The sequence below is a fragment of the Molossus molossus genome, unplaced genomic scaffold (assembly GCF_014108415.1).
Source record: "Molossus molossus isolate mMolMol1 unplaced genomic scaffold, mMolMol1.p scaffold_m16_p_7, whole genome shotgun sequence".
Lineage (NCBI taxonomy): Eukaryota > Metazoa > Chordata > Mammalia > Chiroptera > Molossidae > Molossus > Molossus molossus.
Genome location: NW_023425401.1, coordinates 80,071,012 through 80,097,108, shown reverse-complemented (window position 1 = coordinate 80,097,108; position 26,097 = coordinate 80,071,012). Strand labels below are relative to the sequence as shown.

At 38.5% G+C, this 26,097-nt stretch overlaps 1 protein-coding gene across 1 annotated transcript in view; it reads left to right on the top strand.

The window, feature by feature from the left end:
* The window catches only part of CTTNBP2 (cortactin binding protein 2), a 236,069-nt gene that overhangs the window by 160,066 nt on the left and 49,906 nt on the right, over positions 1–26,097 (top strand). The window contains exons 13-16 of the mRNA XM_036246679.1: positions 1,062–1,148; positions 1,229–1,328; positions 11,861–12,013; positions 12,142–12,329. Coding sequence (XP_036102572.1) covers positions 1,062–1,148; positions 1,229–1,328; positions 11,861–12,013; positions 12,142–12,329 — 528 coding nt within the window. The remainder of the gene's footprint in view (positions 1–1,061; positions 1,149–1,228; positions 1,329–11,860; positions 12,014–12,141; positions 12,330–26,097) is intronic.

Here is a 26,097-nt window from a genome sequence, read left to right as displayed (position 1 = left end):
TTGGCACTTTACCTGCCCAGGTCCTTTTCTGCAAGATCTTTCCAAGAAGAAAGCTTCTCCCAAGCATCTGGGCTGGGAGTGGGAGCTCAGCCCTGGGATGATGGAGGTGGGAGAATGACCTCCCCTCCACATCTTGCTCCAAACATCACTGCTTTTGCCCTATGTAGATGGTCAAACATCACTGCTTTTGCCCTATGTAGATGGTCATTGGCTTTCCATCCTAGTATATGCTATGTCTCTATATGTTCTCATATGAAGTATTCTTATACATAAGGATAAAGATATTTTTAAATCCTGTAGACATCTAGGTAGGGAATTTTCTTTTTTACAAAGTAAAAGTGATCAGTCTCTACCTAAATTTCCAGAATGGAATAATATAGATAGTTGATCAAATAATTTATTATACTCATCAAGATATATTTTACATAAAAAGTCAGAGATACTCTCTGATATACGACAGCTGTAAAAAGATCACACTCATAGTGTCTTAAAAACATATAAATGCACACATCAACTATGCAAAAAAAAGCTAGAAGGAAACAAGTATTTGCAGTGCTTGCTTTAGTGATTTCTATTCTGCTTCTTCATGTTTATTTCTATTTTCCAAAACTCTCTTAATGAAAATCATTGCAGTTTTAATCACTGAATAGTAAAATAAACATTGGGAAAACTCAAACTAAAGATTACCTAAAAATTATAGGACATCTGCAAGGGACAAAATGTGCTAGGAACCCTATTCCCAGCTAACGTACTGAACCGCAGCTGTAGAAAACAGAACAAGGAGTATGCTTTTTTAATTAAATGCTTTCTCTTGCTTTAAGTATATAAATACTATATAAAATACTGTAGAAGTGTATAAATACAATATTTGCCAGTATTTCACATTAAAATGAAAAACATGATATGCCCAGTGAATAAAGCTAATTAATTAAAATATTATCTTTAATCTTTTGAAAGGCTGAGGACAATCAGAAAGGAAATTTCACACTTGTGTACCACTTTTTTTTTTCTCTTTTGAACTTAGCATTTTCACTTAAATTCTCTTCTTGTTTTATTATTAGGTCGAGCAATATCATATTGTCATTTTCCATGGCCCAGAAGGAAGCTTACAAGACTACATAGCACATCAGCTTGCACTCTGCATGAAGGTATCAATTACTTACATACACTCACCTTTTCTTTGAAAACTCGAATGTGTGTAGAACTAACCAGTCTGTTCCCTTCACAGCACAGACAAATAGCTGCAGGATTCTCCTGTGAAATACTGAGAGCTGAAGTGGATGCTGGTTTTTCTAAGGAACAGCTAGTAGACCTGTTCATCAGTAGCGGTAAGACCATTTCAGCAAACTGAATTGTGATAATCAAAGGCATGCTCTTCAATGATACCATTAAAAGGAAATAAACTTTGTTGCTTAGGGATAAATTTAAGTCAATTTTTCAATTAGTCAACAGCTATGAGATGAAAATTGGGAACTCGGGCAAACACTTGCAAAAAAATATTTGTGTGTGTGTGTGTGTGTGTGTGTATTATATATAATATATATATATAATATATATATTATATCATTGCACTTGTGTACATCCTGAATTTTCATCTTTTGTTTATAACTCATCTGAGGTGAGCATACTATATTACTGGCACCAGACATATACCAAGGGAGGAGGTGGTGGGAGCAGTCCACCCTAGTGAGGCTGAATATTGCATCACTGATACTGTTTAAAATTGCATAGTTATAATGAACAACAGATCAGTTATGGTAATTTTTATGATTGATAAATTCTCTACGACCAAAGCACCCCTTACTGCTGCACCAGGGGTGAACTAGTTTCTCCACGTCACCCTTAATATGCCATTGACTGGCACTTTGCCAAACACATTGCGTGCATTTATTCTCTGTGACAGCATTATGCAGTAGGTATGATTATCTCAATTTCAAAGGTGGGCAAACAGGCACAGAGAAGTTCAATAACTTGCCACAACTACACAGTGGCAGAACCAGGATTAAATGTGTTTATTAATGTAGCATTTTCATGAATTTCTGTCTTAGATTTCAGAGATTAAGCTTCACCACAGGTGTAATTAGTATAGTCCTGCATAGCATAGCGTGACTAGTGACTATGACACAAAACTGAAATGAACCAGACTCTAGTCTCCACGGGATTAGAGCTACAGAGAGCCCTGGGCAACAGGTGAAAGAAAGAGGGAAGCAGCTACAGGATCCATGAAGGGTGGTTTGAAAAGTAAATTCAGCCTGGCTGGTGTGGCTCAGTGGATTAAGTATCATCCCATGGACTGAGAGGTCCCAGATTAATTTCTGGTTAGGGCACATGCCTGGGTTGCAGGCTTGATGCACAAAAGGTGGTGTGCAGGAGGCAGTCTATTAATATGATGTTTCTGTCTCTCTCTCTCCCTTCCACTCTCTCTAAAAAGTCAATTAAAATATATATATTTTTTAAAAAGCAAATTCAAAATCTCCCTTTTGGAGGAGGGGTGCTTCACATCTTTGGCATTGTGGTTAAAGGTGATATCTTGTGGCTAGGGCAACTCTTGACCAGGCTTAGGAAGAAGGAAATAATCAATGGTTCCTAAGTTAAGAAATAAAATTAAGAGGCAGGTTTGGGGACAGACTGAGGATTCCCAAACCTAGAAGCACATTTTGGGTATAGGAAAATCCCACTAGAATCTGAATGTTGCTGTAGTACCCTGACTAGCCTTTGGTCAGAAACTAGTAAAAGTTAACTACAGAAAGCTTCTTTCTCTGAAGATGTTACTAATAATAGCTAACATTAAACTCTTGCTCTGATAGGCCCTATTCTAAACACCCTGGTTTATAAACATGAAACACTTGAGACAAGAGGTTACGTACTTTGACCAAAGATCCCACAGCTAGGACACAGAGGAGGGGCAGGACTCAAACCCAAGCAACTGACTCCTGAATCTTACCATAATCACTGCCAGCCACTGTTCCTTAAAAACCCACCTGTGCCAAAATGTGTTTCCCTCTTAGTTATATAACAAAGGCCTCCTACATTTTTTCAACTTTGTTTTGTTTCATCTCAAAGAAAGAAGCTAAAATATTTTATTCTCTCCCTATTAGATAGATAGCAACTACAGACTGAATTCTGCTTGAGTTTAGAGAGCAAAGAACATAGGAGAGCAGTGAATTAGGTCATGAGATGACCAAAGGTGGATGGTACAGCATTTCTAAATCTCTGGGGAGCATCTTAAAAAGAGCTCCTCTTCCTGATTTCCATATTTGGTGAGTGGCACAAGTCTTTTGGTCCCTCACACTTGAAACTCAGGTCTTATTGACAGGCTTGAAAATCTAAAGGACCTCAAGTGCCAACAAGCCACATTAAGGGGTGAACCAGTCTGGATGGGGCTGGGAGGAGGGGGAGGCATGTCTCTATCTACCTGAAGGCAGCTCTCAGCTCCAGCAGCTTGTTACTGGCAGAAGTGCAGATTCAAATTCTTGTAACTTTTATGAAGAAGACAGAAATCTGGGTTTTTATGTAAAAATGTAGGGTTTTTTTCTTTCAGTGTTGTCAACTATTCCAACTTTATTTGATTAATCCTCACCCAAGAATAATTTTTCCAATGCTTTTTAGAGAAAGTGGAAGTAAGGGAAGGGGAGGGAGAGAGAGAGAGAAAAAAACAATGATGTGAGAGGGACACATTGTTTGGTTGCCTCCTGCACTCTTCCCTACCCAGGCCTGGGATTGAATCTACAACCCAGGTACACACCCTTGGTAGGGAATCAAACCTGTGATCCTTCCGTCCACAGGCCAATTCTCTAACCACTGAACAGAACTAGCCAGGGCAACTATTTCAACTTTGAAAGCAATATGAGGACCACACAGAATCCCAAGATCCTCTCATTCATGAACCCCTTTTCCCTGTCCCATAGCCAGTCCATGGTTATGTCCTGCCAAGTTGGTCTTTGTGTGCATTTTTGCCTATCCCCACTGGCATCATCTTACTTTCTGTTCCCTTTCCCCATGTCTGCTTTCCTTTAAATGGTTGCTCTGCCTGCTGCTTCTCCACCCTGAATGTTCCTCAGAGGCCACCAGACCCTGATTAAAAGCTCTCTGTGGTTCTTGCCCACCCCCCACATCCCTCCATTGCCTGCTGAATTAAGTCGATCCCATTAAAGGCCATCCATCCTAGAATACTGATCCACATGATTTGCTTATTTGACCTTTATTTATTTTTTATCTAGAAATAACATTGTGTGTGGTTATGGTGTACAATGTATTGATTTGATACACTTAAATATATTGCAAAATAATTACTACCATAGCATTTGCTAATACTGCCATCACCTCATGTAATTACCATTTCTTTTTTTGTGGTTAGAACATATAAGTTCTACTCTTCTAGCAACTTTCAAATATATAATAATATATTGTTAACCATAATTATCATGCTATACATTAGATCCCCGAAACTTATTCATTTTATAATTGAAAGTTTGTACCCTTTGACCAATATCTCCTCATTTCCCTCATCCACCCAGGTGCTGCCAACCACAATTTTACTCTCTGTTTCTGTGAGTTTAGCTTTTTTGGGTTCCACATATGTGATATCATACAGTATTTGTCTTTCTCTGTCTGACTTATCGCACTTAGCATAATGCTCTCAAGGTCCATCCATGTGGTCACAAATGGCAGGATTTTCTTCTTATGGCTGAATAAATTCCACTGTGTGTGTGTGTGTGTGTGTGACATTTTCTGTTGTAGGTTATTTCCATGTCTTGGTTATTGTAAATGATGCTGCAGTAAACATGGGGGTACAGATATCTCTTCAAGATCCTGATTTCATTTCCTTTGGATATATACCCATAAGCAGAATTGCTGAATCTTATGGTAGTTCTATTTTGAATTTTTTGAGGACCTTCCATACTATTTTCCATAGTAGCTGCATAAATTTCTACGAGTAGTACACAAGGGTGCCCTTTATCCACATCTTTGCCAACACCATCTCTTGTCTTTTTTATAATAGCTAGCTATTCTTACAGGCATGAGGTGATACCTCATTGTGATTTTGATTTGCATTTTTTCTGAAGATTAATAATGTTAAGTTTTTCATCTACCCATTGGCCATTTGTAACTCTTCTTTGGAATATCTGATTATTCCTAGTAGATGTCTATGCTCCAGCAAAATATGGTGTTGATTCCTTACATGTTCTTTGTTTTTCCACTCTTCGTGTCTTTATTCAAGCTGCAGTTTTCATCTAGAAGTTTAGAATGAACACACACTAAGGATACTGCATGGCAGGTACTATGCAAAGTATTATATATATTGTGCAGACTAAAATAGATATGGTCTCTGCACTTCTGGAAATGACAGGAAAAGTCCCTGTTAAAATGCTCTAAGGACATCTCAAATGAAAGCTCCTCTGATCCCTCCAGATACAATAACTCCCTTTAATGAACAGCAGTAGACTGTTTATAGCTCTGTGCCCACCTAACTATAGGTCAAGGCAGTGAGGGTATTATTTGGGCTTTTGCCAACATGTTATATTGTAAACTCTTTGAAAGTTAGTAATGTAGCTTTTTTTTTTTTTTTTTACTTCACCTTGCACACTGATTGCCAATGATTATATGCTGAATAAATTGGTGAATCTCCTAATACAAGAAATATAGCATGGGCAAAGAAAAAGAAAATGCTAGTCATATTTAGGTGTCAGAAATTAGAAGAATTTGCTTGGCATGGAGGCAGAAAAGTAAGTTTAGAGAGTACAGGAGCTGATCGGAGTAGTTGATGAAAGGGCATAAAGATAGAGTTAATTAGATTTGAAAAATGAACTGTTCTTTTAAATTTATTTTATTTTTTAATTGAGATACATAACATTAATTTCAGGTATATAACATAATGACTTAATATTTGTATATATTGCAAAATTATCATGACAATAAGTCTAGTTAACATCTAGCACCATACATAGTTAAATTTTTTTCTTGTGATGAGAATTTTTAAGATCTACTTTCTTAGCAACTTTCAAATACGCAATACCATTTTATTAATTATAGTCACCATGCTGTACAGTATATACAAAATGAAGTTTTTGAACAGTAGACTAAGCCCCAAAAATCTCCACTCTAACTACTTTCTTATGTAGGAAATTGTGTGTCATCTCCAAATATGATAGAGTTTTTATTCTGTATTTGGAGATAAGTAATTATTATAAATAAGTAAAAGATCTATAATTTATAAGCATTAAATATATTCCTTTTCTTTGTAATAACAATAGTAAGACATGAACACAAAGTTCATGTGCTAAGACCTTGAATGCAGTTGCCCAAGTTAGCAACCTGATCATTATCATCAATTCCTGTTTGCCTTGTTTTCTACATCTATTTAGTCCTGAGTTCTGTTGACTCTGGTTTCTGTCTGTTGTCTCTATCTCCTGTTCTACATTCACTCTACCAGTTCTCAGAGGGCTCAGTCTAGAATGCAAAGCTGCTCATAAAGTTCCCTTCTATTATATCTCAATGATTCCAGAATAAAAACCAAAGTTCTCTGAGTGTTATGTCAAGAAAATTATGGTCTGTCCCTCTCTCTGACCATGCTCTTGCTCCTAAAACTCCCTCCACCATCACCACCATTTTCTGTTGCTCAGTGAAGAGATCATGGAGAATGTACACTTTAAGTACTATAGACGGGTACACCAAATGCTTCTGAGCAGTGCCAGGGAATCTCATTAACCAGGGGGGCAAGATCCATCAATGGGTTGGTGTCACTTCTTTTATAGTGCAGAAAGTCAAAAGCAGGGATGTTCTTTTGGTGATGGAAAAGAACAAAGTAGAAAAGAAAAAGATATTCCTAGGCTGTTCTACTCAAGCTTTATAGTAATGAAGAGATAGGAATTATCTATCAGTTACTCTCTTGCTTTTTTAAACAAGAAATTTAATTGATCAAATTACATTGCTACTAGTAAGGAATACATTGACTCATAAGGTGTTTTATGGTTACTCCTGGTTTTTAACCTTATTTTTTCTAATGAAAGAGATTTAAACTACTTGGATTGGGCAAAGATTAGAATGTTGAATTTTATATTCCATTGTGCACAGCACATATATTACCTTCTTTGTTCCTCTCTGTGAATCTGTCAAAGAAAGCCAGTGGACAGAGAATGAATAAATAAAATGTACAAGCAAAAAATATAAGAGTAGCAAACATATTTTAAATAATTAGTTTTAATAATTTAAAATTTATATAAAAATTAAAAATGGTACCAGTGAAGGAAAGAAGGTAGAACAAACAAATATTTCAAAAAGAATGACCCAGCACTTATACAAGCAAGAGTTATTCTGTGTTTATTTTAAAATAACATCTTTCTTCTCATATTGCTTTTCATGAGAGACAGCTGTGCCACATGCCTCTGTTGTGTGGTAAGGAGGCTGTGAACACATACTGCAATTAGGTCAAAATTTGCCTCAGTGTAAGGTACGAAGTTAAGTTAGCAAGACAGATATTTTTTCAAATTACATGTGACAATAAGTAGTAAAAAAATAAATAAACCCTAGATTAGTATTTTAAAATAATACTTTGAATTCCTGAGAGAACTCTTCTTTTAGACGTAATGAAGATGGAATTAGGGTAATAACAGGAGGAGAGTATGCTCATTGGCATCTATGTGTCTGAATTCACCTCCTTGGATCCTGCATTACATACAGGAGGCTCTTCCAAAGCTTGCCCCTTCCTCCTCATCTGGACTCTCAGACTCTCAGAGCCTCATCCCAGTAGAGTCCTTTTTAAAGTAGACAGTGTTAAAGATGCCTGCTTTCTCTTCCCAAGGGGAAGACTGTAGGCTTGGGGTTACCCTAGAGACAAAGGAGTTTGAATTTAACTATAAATGATATGTTAAATATTTTTAAACCAATGAGTGTTGCTCTAGGACTGACTATTCAGAACTTTTAATACAAGGGTGTTAAAAACTGCAGTGTAGCCCGGCTGGTGTGGCTCAGTGGTTAAGCATCAACTCATGCACCAAAAGTTTGCTGGTTTGATTCTCGGTCAGGGCACATGCCCAGGTTGTGGGCCCAGTCCCTAGTGAGGGGCATGCAGGAGGCGGCCAATCGATGTTCTCTCTCATCGATGTTTCTATCTCTCCCTCTTCCTTCCTCTCTCTCGAAAAATCAGTAAAGAAAAAAAAACTTCAGTATAGTCCTGAGCTAGTCAAGGGGTGTCTGTTTAAGATAATTAACCTGCAGGAGAGGAGAAAGGTTGACATAGCTTATGAAGTTGGAAGAAAAATAGGGCAAAATAGAGAAGGTAAGTTTCAGAAATAGGGTTTTGAAGTAGCCTAAGGCAAAGGGATTCCAGATGGTTAACTTTCTGGCACCAGGCCAGAAGGACTCTCCAGTTCCAATGTGGAGTGGGTAGCCTTCTTTTGTCTCCATAAACCCTGATCAGAAGTTACCCTTCAACCTGGAAACTATAATGACTTCCTGCTTCTGTGGTTGGTTAAGATAGTAGACCTGAATCTGTGCTAAATAACCTGAACTAGACACATGCTATTTCTCAACTAAAATAAAATTTGCCTTTGGACTAACTTGTTTGAGGATGTTGAACTTAAATGGTCAGAAGGAGAAATAGGTGTTACTGAAAAATGGAGGAAATGAGGCTGGCAGCGCTGAAGACAAAGCTTTTCACTGGAGAAACCCTGTCTATTTGACCCTTGTTGGTACCCATGGGAGACCAAGGGAAACAAAGATGAGCGGGAAATCCAACACAATTGTTATGACCAGCAGTCCTGTCTAGGGCACAAATTGTCCATTAAACATGGGATTAATTAAGTTATTAGCAACTCAGTCGTTGCTTGTGGGCCCAGTAGAATGAGTTTGCTGCCTCTTTCCTATAAACTCATTTATTTCTTTCCTATAAACTCCTGAATCCTCCCTCACTGTTCCCATCCTCATGTCCCACCACCTGCTGGGCATCTCAGAGGGGCTTCATACTCATCAAGAACATCAGGTCTGAAACATAAACTAGCACCCTACCCCTACCCCAAGTGCACTCTTGATCCTTGTGCTCTCTGTCTGCATTCACTGCACAATCTCTTCTCTGGTGGGAACTGCGGTTGTCACTGGTATTTCCTCTCCATCCCTCTCAAGACAGCTACCACTGATCCTTATTGATCTCTCTCGAGACGCCTTTTCATTCTCTGCATTGGCCCTGGATGAGGTGCCCATTGCCTCTTGCCTTCACTTCAGCAATAAAAATCTGTTTCTTTCCTCTCCAGTCAGTTCTTCACATCAAAGTGAGATCTCAAAACAGGAGTCAAATCCTGTTTATCTCCCTCCTGAAAGACTTCCACCAATTCCAGAGCCAGTAGTTTCTCCCTCCCAACATGATGTTTTGGGTCTTCTGCTTTTCAATTTGTGGTCGGGTAATGTTCATAGCAGCAGGTTTCACTCCTGGCTACACTCCAGGCCCAGCACAGACCGATTAAGTAAGAGCCTCTGTGGATGGGTCCCAGGTGACCACACGGTGCAGCCCTGGGGAGGACACAGCCCACAGTGCTGCTGCTCACAGCTCTGCTTGATCCCACTCCGCCAGTGTGGCGCCACACCAAGCTCCCAACCAGTCTTGACTGGAGGTGGGTATCCACTTTGAGGTCACTGTCATGCCACCCTTACAGTTATTCTGACTTTCTAGGACTGAGCTCTGCCCAGCCTTTATTCTCTGCTTATCCATTTCTTACACCTGGACAGCCTTCTCCTAATCTGTACACCTGTTAAGATGTCATTCTTCATAATAGTTTAGTTTAAAATGCTACATTCCCAGTTAGAATTAGTCACCTCCAATAAGACATGGCACTTTAGCATAGGACATACAGTGAGGGGGACTGGATAAACATTTGTTGAAATGCAGTTACATGTTCCTACAGATAGATTCTGGGTAGATACAGAAGCTTTGGGGCCATTAGAACTAATCAGACACTTAACACTAATCAAGGAAAAACCTTTAGTCCTTAGTAACAGGAAAGCAGATACATAAACCATGCCAACCTGGTCTATTTTTTTATTACTGGTTTGTTAGTTTATCATTGTTGTTTTAACAAACTATAGATTTATCATACTTCCATATTCGGTATATTCCTGGGAGAACATTTGAATACTGAGACACATACTATTTTAACACTTTTTACTGGAATAACTTTAAGGAGATCCAGCATACACCAGACACTAGTGTAATGGCCTCCCACGAATACAACTAAATTGAGAGGTGGCTGTTATTGTTTCTAGTCTTCTAATTTTTAAAGCTTCATAGCATACAGAAAAGCTCATTTCAGTCTCAGAAGAGATTCACTTACAGTGTTCAAGCAGTTCTTTTGAAAATGAGAATGCATTGTGTTCATAGTAACAAGGAGGGATGGAGTATAATATATTATCAAGAGTATATGTGCCTGGCCGGTGTGGCTCAGTGGCTGAGCATTGACCCATGCACCAGAAGGTCGTCAGTTCAATTCCTGGTCAGGGCACATGCCCAGGTTGTGGGCCCAATCACTAGTGGGGGACATGCAGGAGGCAGCTAATCGATATTTTCTAACATTGGTATGTATAACTCTCTCTCCTTCTCACTTCCTCTCTCTCTAAAAATCAAAAAAGAAAAATTATTTTAAATAAGAGTATTTGTGAAAAGTGGAAATCTTGACAGAATTACTCAAGTATTGATATTTTTTCTCAAGGTTAAATTAGCTAAGACAGAGGCTCTTAAAATCTTCTAAACAATTAAAAAATGATTCTAATTTTTTTATTAATTCATTGGTATAAAGGAAGTAAAATACTATATCCATTTTAACTGCAATATTATTAACACTTGTGTGTTCAGTGGGTGTGAGGCACTGTTTCAACAACATTTTGTCCACTGACTTACTTGTTTTCTACATATAATAATCTTCCATTTACTTTCCCTCTTTCATTCAGGGTAGACATGCAGTTTATTCTCTCCATCTTTAGTGGGAGGACCACTAAAATAAGACTCACAAGTCCTAGATTTTAGTCTTTTGTTACCACTGTTCTGAAACTTTAGTCACAACACAGTGGCCTCTCTGAGACCTGTAAAATGAAAGGATGTGTTTGCTTATTTCTCTGTGGTCCTGGCTCCATAGTTTTATGAATATTTTGTTATATATGTGCAACTTAAAGGTCATATAAGGAGTTTTTACCTTTTATATTGTGAAATATACATTTATCAAATATATACTACCTACATATTTATAGACCAATGAATAACTTAAAGCAAAGTAATAATTTCACCACTGACCAAGAAATAGAATATTCACAGCTTCCAGAATGTGCCCACGGGTCCCTGTCCATGTACACAAACCCTACCTTCTACAGGTAACCATTAGTCTGCTGTGATAATCATTTCTTTTCTTTTTTTTATAGTTTTGCTGCCTATGTATTAATCCTTAAATTATATATGTAATGTTGCCTATGTTTGAACTTTACATGATGAAATCATATAGTATGTATCATTTTGTAATTTGTGTCTTAATTTATTATTGTGACAGTCCTTTGTGTTGTTGCTGTGGTTATTTGTTCACTTTAATATCCATTGCATGAATATATTCCTGTTTATTTATCCATTCTATTGTTGGTAGACAGTTGGGTTGATTCCATTTAGGATCTGTTGTGGAACTCATATTGGATGGTTGTGTGTATCTTCAACTGTATTAAACAGTGCCAAGCTGTTTGCCAAAGTCCTTATACTTCCTCAGCAATTTAAGAGCATTCTTACTATGTCACATCTTTGCTACCACTTTAAATCTTCAGACTTGGTCATTTTTGCCAATTCATATAAATTTTTATAAAAGCTTGAACCACTCAATTTCATTTCTGACCACAGCTTATCTGATCCCAGTGAAACAAACTCCTGTTAACAAGAAAATCATCATCATCTTAGAGAATTTGGAAAAATCCTCATTGTCTGAGTTATTGGGAGACTTCCTGGCACCTCTGGAAAATCGCAGCACTGAAAGCCCCTGCACTTTTCAGAAAGGTAAAGATTGTGGCGAAATGGGATCATGCTGAAAAGCAACTCCTATGAGATCATGAACACTATATACTTCATGTTCTTTCTTTGACTTATTGTAATTTTCATGTGTCCCATAATATGGCCTGTTTTAGGAAACGGAATGTCAGAATGTTACTACTTTCATGAGAACTGCTTTCTGATGGGCACCATTGCCAAGGCCTGCCTCCAGGGCTCCGACTTGTTGGTACAGCAGCATTTCCGCTGGGTGCAGCTGCGGTGGGATGGTGAGCCCATGCAGGGCCTGCTGCAGAGGTCCTTAAGGAGGAAAGTTATGAATAAGGTAACAACCCACAGCTACAGCCTATTGTTGGGAGAGGGGCTTGGTGTCAGAAGACTCAAGCAGAGTTCTACTATTCACTAACCATGTAGCCTCAGGCAAGTTCAATATTTGGATATTCAAGGGTTAAATAAGATAATGCATATCAAACCCATAAGAGTTTTTGGACTACCTAAAGTTTTTTTAAAAAGCAAATAGGTTTTACCATTATTAACTATTCTCGGGGAGTCTCACCAAGTTCTAAATGCTGTAGAAGACAAGACTAGAAAACTGCTCACTCTTCTTAAGGAAAAGCCACTGCTAAATGGTGCCTCAGAACGTTATCCATCCACTCAAGGGTCTTTTATGACATTATATTTTTTAATATATGACTGGCCACAATAATATTAAAAAGTCACTGAGTCAGTGAACATCCTTATAACCAATGTTGTTTTTTTCTATTTAGACTTAATTATGTTTTATTTTATTTTTTTATTAATTAATATATTTATTTTTGTTACAGATGTTTCTCCTTTTTCCCCGACTGATTCCCCCCGCCCCCTCCCTCCCTGCTCTCTCCACAGCTTTGTTGTCCACATCCATTATTCATCCATACATGCATTTAAGTTCTGTGGTTTATCTCTCCCCACCACTTTTTCTTCTGGGGATTATCAGCCTGTACCCCACTTCCACGTCTCTGAGACTACCCCATTCCTCAGACTGTTATGTTCATTATACTCCACAAATAAGTGAGATCATATGATACTTGTCCTTCTCTGTTTTCCTTAGGATAATACTTTCCAGGTCCCTCCATGTAGTCTCAAAGGATAAGAGATCTTTCTTTCTTACAGCTGCATAGTGCTCCACTGTGTATATGTACCACAGCTTTTTTATCCATTCATCTACTGATGGACATTTGGGCTGTTTCCAGATCTTAGCTATTGTAAATAGTGCTGCTACAAACATGGGGGTACATATATTCTTTCTGATTGGTGTTTGAGGCTTCGTAGGGTATATTTCTAGAAATGGGAACACTGGGTAAAATGGAAATATGATTTTTAATTTTTTGAGGTAACACCATATTGTTTTCCATAGTGGCTGCACCAGTCTGCATTCCCACCAGCAGTATACTAGAGTCCCCTTTTCTCCACACCCTTGCCAACACTTGTTGTTCGATGATTTGTCGATGGTGGTCATTCTGACAGGTGTGAGGTGATATCTCATTGTTGTTTTAATGTGCATCTCTCTGATGATTAGTGATGTTGAGCATTTCCTCATATGTCTCTTAGCCATTTTTATGTCCTGTTTGGAGAGGTGTCTATTCAGCTCCTCTGCTAGTATTTTGTTCAGGATTTTGGCATCTATGTTTATCAGTGATATTGGCCTGTAGTTTTCCTTCCTTCTAGTGTCTTTTTCTGGTTTTGGAATTAGAATTATGCTGGCTTCATAAAACGAGTTTGAAAGTTTTTCTTCTTCTTGAACTTATTGAAATAGTTTGAGGAGAATGGGTGTTAGTTTTATGTTTGAATGTTTGGTAAGACTCACCCATGAAGCCATCTGGGCCTGGGCTTTTGTTGGCTGGTAGAGTCTTGATTACATCTTCAATTTCTTCTGTTGTTATTGGTCTGTTCAAGTTTTCTCTCTCTTCCTGGTCCAGTTTTGGGAGATTATGTGTTTCTAGAAATCTGTCCTTTTTGCTTAGATTGACGAATTTGTTGCCATATAATTGTACATAGTAGTTGTTAAAGATCTTTTGTATTTCTGTGGTGTCAGTTGTTACTTCTCCTCTTTTATTTCTGATTTTGTGTATTTGGGTTCTCTCTCTTTGTTTCTTGGTGGGTCTAGCTCATGGTCCATTAATCTTGTTCATCTTTTCAAAAAACCAGCTCTTTGTTTCATTGATACTTTGAATTGTTTTTTTGGACTCTATGTTGTTTATTTCAGCTCTAATTTTTACTATTTCCTTTTTTCTATTTGCTCTGGGGTTTTCTTTTTGTTTGCTCTATAGTTCTTTAAGTTGTGAGGTTAGATAGTCTAATAGAGATTTTTCTTGATATTTGAGGTAGGCCTGTAGTGCTGTGAACTTCCTTCTCAGAACTGGTTACGCTGCATCCCATAGATTTTGTGTTGTTGTGTCTTCATTTTCATTGGTTTCCAGGAAGTTTTTAATTTCTTCCTTGATCTCCTCGGTAAGACATCCATTGTTTAATAACATGCTATTTAGCTTCTATGTGTTCAAATGTCTGTGCATGTTGTTGTTGCAATTGATTTCTAGTTTCATGCCAATGTTATCTGAGAAGATGCTTGATATGAATTCAGTCTTCTTGAACTTGTAGAGACTTAGTTTGTGTCCGAACATGTGGTCTATCTTTGAGAATGTCCCATGTGCACTTGAGAAGAATGTGAATTCTGTAGTTTTGGGGTGTAGTTCTCTGTAGATATCTATTAAATTCATTTAGACTAATGCTTCATTTAGAGTCTCTGTTTCCTTGCTAATTTTTTGTCTAGAGGATCTATCCAGTGATGTCTGAGGGGTGTTGAAGCCCCCTGCTATGTTTATATTGCTATCGATTTCTCCTTTCAAGTCCTCCAGAATATTTTCAATATATTTTGGTGCTCCTATCTTGGGTGCATATATGTTTATCAAGGTTATATCTTCCTGTTGGATAGATTCTTTCAATATTATGTAGTGGTCTTCTTTGTCTATAGTTATGGCCTTTATTTTGAAATCTATTTTATCAGATATGAGTATTGCTACCCCAGCTTTTTTTTCCTTTCCATTTGCTTGGAAGATTTTTTTCCATCCCTTCACTTACAACCTATGTGAATCTTTTGTTGTGAGGTGGGTCTCTTGTAAACAACCTATAGATGAGTCATGCTTTCTTATCCAATCAGCTACTTTGTGTCTTTTTATTGGAGCATTCAATTCATTTACATGTAAGGTGATTATTAATTTGTACTTATTTATTGCCATTTTTGTTTAGTGTGGTTATATTTTTCTTCATATTACTCCTACTAATTACAGCAATCCTTTTAACATTTCTTGCAGTGCTGGTTTGGTGCTAATGTATTCCCTTAGCCTTTTTTTGTCTGGGAAGCTCTTTATTTGACCTTCTATTTTGAATGATAGCCTTGTTGGGTAGAGTAGTGTTGGATTCAGATCCTTGTTTTTCATGACCTTGATTACCTCATGTCCTTCCCTTTTGGCTTGTAGTGTTTTGTTGAGAAGTCCACTGAGAGCCTTATGGGGTTTCCTTTGTAGGTAACCTGTTGCTTCTCTCTTGCTGCTTTTCAGATTCTCTCTTTGTCTTTAATTTTTGGCATTTTGATCACTATGTGTCTTGGTGTGGGCCTTTTTGGGTTCTTCTTACTTAGGGCTCTCTGTGCTTCTTAAACTTGAATGCCTTCTTTCTTCACCAAATTAGGGATGTTTTCTGTCACTATTTCTTCAAATATATTCTCTAACCCTGGCTCATTTTCTTCTTCTTTGGGGACTCCTATGATGCAAATAATATTACGTTTCCAGTTGTCCCACAGTTCTCTTAAGCTGTTTTCCTGTTTTTTAATTATTTTTTTCTTTTGGTTTTCTGATTGGTTGATTTTTTTCTACCCTACCTTCTCATTCACTGATCCAGTCCTCAGCTTCCTCTACTCTGCTATTTAGACTTTCCAATGTGTTTTTTTATTTATGATATGTCATTCTTCATTTCTTCTTGGTGGTTTATAACTTCCAACTGGTTGATTTTCAACATTTCTATGTCTTTACTCATAGTGCTTATGTCCTGACACATGCTGTTGAGCTTCCTCAAGATCATGGCTCTGAATTCTATTTCTGTTAACTTGCTTAACTGCACCTCATTTATCTCATCTTTAGTAGAGGTCTCTTATTCTTTCATTTGGCTTTTGTTTCTGTTTTTCACCATTTTGGCTATCACAGTGGGCTTTGGAGCCTGCCAAATTTTCCTTGTGGGTGTTGTTGTTCTGCTGTTTGAGGCTCCTTCTCCTGGGTTTGGATGAGGCAGGGAGGACCCACTTTAAACACCACTGTCAAGTCTTAACTTCCCTGGTTAGAGTTTCTACCCAGGGAATGGTAGTTATCCTCTAGCTTTTTTGCCTGGAGGCCGCAGGTCCCTGCCAAGGGCACAGCTCCCAGCTGAGGGCGCAGCTCTCAGCCAAGGCCGCAGGTCCCAGCCAAAGCCACTGGTCCCTGCCAAGACCACCATAGGTCCCAGCCAAGGCCACTGCGGACCGTAGACTCCCAGCCACCTCTCGCATCTTCACAAGCCTACCAGGATTGAGCTAGTGTTCCTGGATATGTGGTCCTCCAAGCTGCTTTTTGGTTGCTTTTTCCTGAGGATTTGTCTTTATTTTTGTTGTAATTCCAGTTTGGTCCTGGGAGATCGTCTGTGTAGCTTCCATTCACTCCGCTGCCATTTTCCTAGTTCCTGTTGTTTTTTATAATAGTCTTTATTTTTTAAAGTTATTTTTATTGTTGAAGATAATATAGACATCCCTACATTTTTTTCTCCATAGAACTCCTACCCACCACTCCAGTACCACACCCCTACCTTCACCACACTATTGTCTGTGTCCATTGGTTATGCATATATGCATATAAGTTCTTTGGTTTATCTCTTCCTGCCCACGTCAACCCCTTTTCTCTGAGGTTTCTCAGTCTTCCATGTCTCTGGATTTATTTTATTCATGAATTTATTTTGTTGATTAGATTCTGACCCGTCCCGCAGGTCGAGCAACAAGGACTCTAGAGGGGGAGTGAGGATGAGGAGGGACAAGAGACACAGAAATGGAGACCAGACAGGGCTCTGATCAAGTCTCCTTTATTCTGGGGAGATCCACACTATATATAGGGCAAGAAGCAGAAAAACAAGAACATTTGTTGCCAAGCAATGTTTGTGGTAACCACCTGGAAGCAATTTCAAGTAAATATCATGTAAATATCACAGGTGGAACAAGACAAACAGAGCATAACTGGCTGAGTAAATGGTTACTTAAAGGAATGCAGAAACATTGTATGCAGAGATATCCTGCCTTGGGGCAAGGAGATGGCAGAGCAGATTATAACAAAATGGATGCCATGCAAACAGTCTCCCACAAGATTCCATACATAAGTGAGATCCGATGATACTTTTCTTTCTCTGAATGACTTATTGTACTTAGCATAACACTCTCCAGATCCCCCCATGCTCTCTCAAAGGGTAAGAGATCCTTCTTTTTTACAGCTGCATAATATCCCATTGTGTAAATGAACAACAGCCTTTTCACTACTCATCTGCTGACGGACACGTGAGCTGTTTCCAGCTCTTAGCTGTAATAAATAACACTACTATGAACATTGAAGTGCATATATTCTTTCTGATTGGTGTTTCAGAATTCTTAAGATAAATTTCTAGAAGTGGGATCACTGGGTTAAATGGCAGTTCCATTTTTAAATTTTTGAGGAAACTCCATATTGTTTTCCACAGCAGCTGCATCAGTCTGCATTCCCACCAGCAGTGTCCTTCTCTCCATGTCCTCACCAGCTCTTGTTTGTTGATTTGTTGATGATAGCCATCCTGACAGATGTAGGGTGATACCTCATTGTCATTTTAATTTGCATATCTCTGATGATTAGTGATGCTGAGCCTTTTTTCATGTGTCTCTTGGCCATTTGTATGTCCTCTTTGGAGAAGTGTCTATTCAGGTCCTGTGCCCACTTTTAAATTGGATTGTTTGTTTTCCTTTTGTTGAGATGTATGAGTGCTTTTTATATTTTGGAAATTAACCCCTTATTTGATGTATCATTGGCAAATATGTTCTCCCATATATTTGGTTCCCTCTTCATATAAATGCTGGTTTCTTTTGCTGTGCAGAAGCTTTTTAGTTTGATGTACTTCTATTGGTTAACTTATCCTTTTCTTTTCTTGCCCTAGGTGATATATAGGTGAAAATTCTGCTATGTGTAATGTCTGATATTTTGCTGCCTACATTTTCTTCTAAGATTTTTATAGTTTCACAACTTACATTTAACTCTTTTATTCACTTCGGGTTTATTCTTGTGTATGGTGTAAGTTAGTGGTCTACTTTCATTTTTTTGCATGTGCCTGTTCAGTTTTCTCAACACCATTTATTGAAGAGACTTTCTTTACTCCATTGTATGCTCTTGCCTCCTTTGTCAAGTTTTAATTGAGTGTAATAGCATGGGCCAATTTCTGGGTTCTCTGTTTTCTTCCATTGATCTATACGCCTGTTCTTGTGACAGTACCAGGCTGTTTTGATTACAATGGCTTTGTAGTATAATTTGATATCTGGTGTTGTGATTCCTCCTACTTTGTTCTTCTTTCTCAATATTGCTGGCTATTTGGTGTCTTTTGGGGTTCCATATAAATTTTGGAGTATTTGTTCTAGATCTGTGAAGTATGTTATTGGTATTTTAATAGGGATTTTATTGAATCTATAGATTTCTTTGGGTAGTATGTACATTTTAATGTTAATTCTTCCTCTCCATGAATATGGTATGTGCTTCCACTTGTTTTTATCTTCCTCTACTTCTTTTTTCAATGTCCTATAGTTTTTTGAGAATAGGTATTTTACCTCCTTGGTTAAGTTTATTTCTAGGTATCTTAATTTTTTGTTTGCAATGGTAAATGGGATGGTTTTATTATTATTATTATTATTATTATATTTTAGTTTCTCTTTCTTTGAGTTTTTATTGGTGTATAAATGTGCCATTGATTTCTGGATTTTAACTTTGTATCCTGCTACATTGCCAGATTCATTTATTAAATGTAGTAGTGTTTTGGTGGACTCCTTAGGGTTTTCTATGTACAATATCATGTCAACTGTGAATAATGACAGTTTCACTTTCTCATTTCCATTTTGGATGCCTTTTATTTATTTTTTTCTTTCCTGAGCCCTGTGGCTAGGACTTCCAGTACTATGTTGAATGAGAGTGGTGAATGCGGACATCCCTGTCTTGTTCCAGTTATTAATGGAAACACTCTTAGTTTATGCCCATTGAGTATGATGTTGGCTGTAGGTTTGTAATATATGGTCTTTATTATGTTGAGGTATGATCCCTCTATTTCCACTTTGCTGAGGGTTTTTATCAAAAATGGGTCCTGGATTTTGTCTAAAGCTTTTCTGCATCTACTGATATGATCATATAATATTTATCTTTTATTTTGTTTATGTGGTGTATCCCATTTACTGATTTATGAATATTATACCATCCTTGCATCCCTGGGATAAATTCCATGTGGTAATGGTGAATAATTTTTTTAATGTATTGTTGGATTCGATTTGCTAATATTTTATGAAGGATTTGGCGTCTGTGTTCATCAGGGATATTGACCTGTATTTTTTTTTCTTTGTAGAGTCCTTATCTGGTTTTGGAATTAGAATAATTTTGGCCTCATAAAAAGATCTTGGGAGTATTTCTTCCTCTTAAATTTTTTGAAATAGTTTAAGTAGGATGGATATTAGTTCTTCTTTGAATGTTTGTAAAAATCCCCTATGAAGCCATCTGGACCATGGCTTTTGTTCAGGAAGTTCATTGATTATGCTCTTTCATTTCTAATTTTATTTATGTGAGCCCTCTCTTTGTTACTTGATGAGTATGACTAAGGGTTCATCAACCTTGTTTATCTTTCTAAAGGACCAGCTCTTGGTTTCATTGAGCTTTTGTATTTTTTTTTAAACTCCATATCATTTATTTCTGCTCTGATCTTTATTATTTCCTCTCTTCTATTTACTCTGGACAATTCTTATTGTTCTCTTTCTAATTCTTTAAATTGTAGGGTTAGATCATTTATTATAATTTTTTTGTTTCTTGTGGTAGGCCTTTAGTGCTATGAACTTTCTTCTCAGGACCGCTATCAGTGTGTCCAATAGATTTGGGGATGTTATATGTTCATTTTTATTTGTTTCCAGTAATTTTTTAATTTTTTTCTTGATCTCATTGGTAATCTATTCACTGTTTAATAACATGCTATTAGGCTTTCATGTGTTTGAATGTTTTTGAGTGTTTTAATTATAGTTGAATTCTATTTTCATTCCATTTTGAAATGAGAAAATGCTTGACTTCAATCTTCTTGAACTTGTAGAGAGTTATTTTGTGTTCTATTATGTGATCTCTCTTTGAGAATTTCCCATGTGCACATGAGAAAAATATATATTGTGCAGCTTTGGGATGAAATGTTCTGTAAATGTCAATTAATTCCATCTTATCTAGTGTGTCATTTAGAGTCTTTGTTTCTTTGTTGATTGTTTGTCTAGAAGATTTATCCAGTGATATCAGTGGGGTGTTAAAGTCCATACTATGATTGTATTGCTGTCGATCTTTTTTAAAGTCTTCCAGAAGATTTTTACTACATATTGGTGCTCCTATATTGGGTGCATATATATTTATAAGGTTTATATCCTCTTGTTCTATTGATATTTTTAGTATTATGTAGTAACCTTCTTTGTCTCTTGTTCTGGCCTGCATTTTGAAGTCTATTTTATTAGATATGAGTATTGCTACTCCAGCTTTTTTTAGTTTCCATTTGCATAGAAAATTTATTCTATCCATTGACTTTCATCCTGTGTGAATCTTTTGTTCTGAGATGAGTCTCTTGTAGACCGCATATATATGGGTCATGTTTCCTTATCCATTCAGCTACCCTATGTCTTTTGATTGGAGCATTAACTCCATTTACATTTAAGGTTATTGTTGATAGGTACTAAATTATTGCCATTTTTATTCTTTATATCTGTGTTTCTCTCTCTATTTTTTTATTATTGTTACAGCAGTCCCTTTAACATTTCTTGCAATACTGGTTTAGTGGTAATAAACTCCTTTAGCCTGTTTTTTTTATCCTCACCCATGGACATTTTTTCAATATTTTGTTCAGATAGAATGGGAGGGAGAGAGAGAGAGAAACATCGATGTGAAAGGGACACATCGAGTGGTTGCCACCCACACGACGCAGGGCCAGGGACAAACTGCAACTGAGGTATGTGCCCTTAGCGGAAACCAAACTCAGGTCTCTCCAGACCACAGGCCAATGCTCTAACAGCTGAGCCAAACTGGCCAGGGCTCCTTTAGCCTTTTTATGTCTGGGAACCTCTTTATTTCACCTTCTATTTTAAAATGATAGCCTTGCTGGATAGGACAGTTTTGGTTTCTGATCCTTCCTTTTCATTACCTTGAAAACTTCATGCCATTCCCTTCTGACCTCTAATGTTTGTGTTGAGAAATCAGTTGATAGCTTTAATGGAGCTCCTTTTTAAGTAACACCTTGTTTTCCTCTTGCTTCTTTTAAGATTCTCTCTTTAGCTCTGGCCAATTTGCCTCAGTGGTTAGAGTGTTGGCCCATGGACCAGGGAGTTGCAAGTTTGATTCTGGTCAAGGGCACATATCTTGATTGTGGTTCATCCCAGCCCTGGTCAGGGTCATGCAGGAGGCAGACAATCAATGTGTCTGTCTCACATCAGTGTTTTTTTTTTCTTTTTCTCTCACTCTCTGTCTCTCTGTCTCTCTGTCTCTCTCTCTCTACCCTCTCCTCCCACTCTATCTGAAAACAAATTGAAAAATATCCTGAGTGAGGATTTAAAAAAAAAAAAAAGATTCTCTTACATTTTAATTAAGATCTTGTTACATTTCATGTTGTATCACAGCTCCCTTAAGCTGTCCTATTTTTTAATTGATTTTTTTTTTTTTTGATTCTCTGATTGAATGATTTTTTCCTACCATCTTCTAATTTGCTGATTTGATCTTCAGCTTCCTCTAAACTGTTTATTCCTTCCGATATATTCATTTTGCTCTTTCATTCTTAATTTCCACCTGGCTGTGTTTCAGTTTCTATATCTTTTTTCATGCTGTTGAACATCCTTATAATCATTACTCTGAACTCTATATCTGATAAATTGCTTATCTGCATTTCATATATGTCTTCTTTTTACATCTGGGGCTTATTTTTATCTCCCCATTTTGGCTGCCTATTTGGGTTATTTCTCTATATTAAGTTGGTCTGCTATGACTCCAAGTCTTGGTAGGATGGCCTTGCATAGTAGTTGACTTGTGACTGCACTTGGGTGATCTAATGTTTTTTGTATGTGTTGTGTGAGCCCTCCTGTTGTAATTGAGTCTTGATTGCTATTAGTCATCCATGATGGGCTTGACCCTCAAGCTGGCTGACAAAGAGGCTCAACCCCCAATACAATGTACAGTCTGCTGTTCAGATGCTTATCACACAAAGCACAATTTGCTTCAACAGTGTTTGGAGTGTGCCATCACAGATGATGTTTGTGACTGGCCCTGAGTATGCTGTTTGGAGCTGTCAGCAATCTGCAGCTTGTTGCTTCCTCTGCTGGGGCTTGGTGTGTATGTTAAGGACCAGTTGAACACCAGGGTCTGCTTTTACTAGCACAGAACAGAGGAGCAAGTCAGGCACAGACTTAAAGCACCCAGAGTTCTGTCTCTTCCTGGAGGCTGATTTAGTCTCAGTCACTTAATGAGCCCCAGGTTGTAGTTCTCAGACAGATGTAAGCTCCACCATGTGGGGCAAGAGAGTTTCCAATGGGTTGGGAAATTGCTTCCACCCAGGCTAAAGTTGCATTGATGGGAGAACTCTGCCTGAGAAAGATGGCTTCTGCATCATGGGGAATGAGTCAACACAGGGATCCTGGCAGCTCATTTCCCCTTCTGTCCAGAGCCATGAACCCCAAACTCTCCTCATGCAGCTCTTACCCACTCTACCCTCCCTCTGCTAGAGGGCAAGGTGAGTGGCAGTTTTGATGTGGGCTCCAGCTTACATCCTTGGTTATAATGGTTCTCTCCAGCTAGTCTTCAGTTTGTCATTCAGGGTGATTTTCCTGCATTTAGTTGTAATATCAGTTTGGACCTGGGGGAAGGTCAGTGTAATTTTCCACGTAATCTGTCTCCATCTTTATAATCTCTCATAACCAGTATTTTGAATTCTGTATCTAGTAGATTGCTTGTCTCCATTTTGTTTGGTTCTTTTTGTGGAGTTTTGTTCTGTCCTTTCATTTGGGATATGTTTCTTTGTCTCTTTACTTTGGCTGCCTCCTTGTGTTTGTTTCTATGAATTAGGTAGAGCTACTACATTTCTTTGTCTTGGTAGAGTGGCCTTATGTATTAGGTGTCCTATGGGGCTCAGTGACTCAGTCACCCTAGGTACCTGAACTGATGTTCCAGGTGTGTTCCTAATGTGGGTTGTGTGTGTCCTCCTGTTGTAGTTTGAGCCTTGATTGCTTTTTTCCTGTCATTGACAGGGATTGACCCTTAGCCTGATTGGTAGTAAGGACTGGCCATGACTATACTAGAAGAGCTGTTTTGCAGTGGTTGACTCTACAGAGAAGGATTTGCTTTAGCAGGGTTCTGGGACCTGCCAAGTCTGCCCTTTGGGTGCATTGTTTGTGGAGGTGGTTGGGTGGTGCTGTAGTATGGTCCAAAGCAGGCCACCAGGTGTGTTAGTTCTGGAACTTCTTATAAGTGGCTCTGGTACAGGATATGATTAGCTGCTCCCTGTACCCTTCCCCAGGGCCACTTGGTATAAGCTATGTGGTGCTCTTAAGATGGTTATCACTTGTTCCAGATATGGAGGTGCCGGGGAGAAGCTAAGCTATGAACTGCAGGCAACAACCACTAGTGCTGGGCTTGAGGTTGCTTAAAAAGATTTACAGGGTATGTGAAGCCAGATACTGCTTGTTTGGAGCTTGTGAACCTTTGAGAGATTTTAGGAAAGACTGGAGCATGAGCCAAGACAGGCTGTTTACATGGAAAAGCCACCATAAATGGCTTGGCTGGGCCCACAAGTTGGGTGGAGTGGGATGGGGTCTCAGGGAATCACCAAGGAGAGTGAACACTGTTAGCCATGTTGATGGAGACTCAGGTATGGCACCCACCTTCCCATGCAGGTGGAGGGCTCAGCAAAGGAACAGTGGCCTGTGCCAGCACTTCTGTCTGAGAAAAAGCTTCCCTTTAACCCTTGTGCTAAAGCCAGACAATTCATCCTCCTATGTCCCTGGCTCCTTTTGAGCTCCTGCCCCAACACTGGATCTCAGAGTGAGTGAGTCCGTCAGTGAGTAAGATTGTGTGCAGGATCTGTAAGAGGAACACCTGTGACTCCATGAGCTCTTTGTCTCAGCCACAATCCTTACTGGTTTTTACAACCAGAAATTATGAAGATTTCTTTCGCTGGCACTAGAGCTCAGGGCTATGGAGCCTGGTGTGGGGCTGGGATTCCTCATTTCTCAGTGGCGACTTCTGCAGCTGAGATATCTCTCCTTGTCCCAATTTTTTACCACTATCAAACATGGGTGTGGGATTGGCTCATTCTGTGTTTCCATCCCTCCTTCTAATATCAATGTGGTTTCTTCTGTATACCTGTAGTTTTAGAACTTCTGTTCAGCTAGTCTTCAGGCATTCTGAATGATGGTTGTTTTGTGGTTTTGTTGTAATTTTGATGTGTTTGTGGGAGGAGGTGACACAGCATTTACCTTCTCTGTTATCTTGACCAGAAACTTCTTTTTTTTAAATCCTCACCGAAGACATTTTTGCATTTATTTTCAGATAGAGGTGGGAGGGAGGAAGAGAGAGAGAGAAAAAAATCAATGTGAAAGACACACATCAACTGGTTGCCACCCACATGCAACCAGGGCCGGAGACAAACTGCAACTGAGGTATGTGCCCTTAGCGGGACCAAACCCAGGACTCTCTGGTCTGCGGGCCAATGCTCTAACCGCTGAGCCAAACCAGCCAGGGCCAGAAGCTTCTTTTGACATACTTTCTAGAGTTACATTTAATCTTGCACAGTGAGACCTATAGGATCAGCACAGATTTTATGCTGTAAATAACGCAATATGCCACTGCTAGCTGCTTCACAAAAAGAGGCTTTTCCCCTCACCATTAGCAAATGTCATCAGGTAGGTTTTGCTGGCATCAATTCAGCACCTCACTATAGTGCTGGGTCTGGGGGAGTCTCTTGACCCCTCTTTGAAAATGCAGGATATTTGTCTGTAGGATTTCAAGCACATACTCACACAAACATGTTCAAAGATAGGAAGCAGGGTATATGCGGGATAAAAAGCTTTGTCTCCTTCTCAGGGAGGAAAGCATCTTTTTCTGAAACTCCCAGAAACATAAGACTTCCCCTTAATGTTTCATCAACCAGAATTGGTTTCATGCCCACCCCTCCACTCCAGACTATCCCAGACCTACCTTTCTAAGAGCAAAGCTCTCCACCTTGTATCTGTTGTCTTAGGTAGAGGATATGAATGAGCATGCACTGGTGGCTGGGAGGGTCAAGAGAAGTGGTTGGAGGGAAAAGTATAAGCTGGGAATGGCTATGGTAATTCAGTGAACAGTACTTGCCACTTATGATTAGAATTGGTATCTGAAATTCCTAATTTAATCAGAGAAATCTCCTACCCCAAGCTACATTAAAGTCAGTTGGCTGGTAATTAATATATGCTTTTGACCAAAGCACAACCCTTGTATGACTTCAACCAGTAGGAGAAAAGGTGAGGTAAAGACCATGAAAAGTCTTCAGCTTTTTGAATTATTGATACTTCTCTTAACTCATCATTATTAATACTTAAATTTCTTTCCCCCTCCCAAAATTACATAAATAATCACACAATACCAGGATTTTTCCTTTTATTAAAGTTTTTTTATTGATTTTTAGAGAAAGAAACATGGACATGAGAACAAAACATCAATCGGCTGTCTACTGCATGTCCCCTACCAGAGATCTAGCCTGTAACGCAGGCATGTGCCCTGACTGGGAAT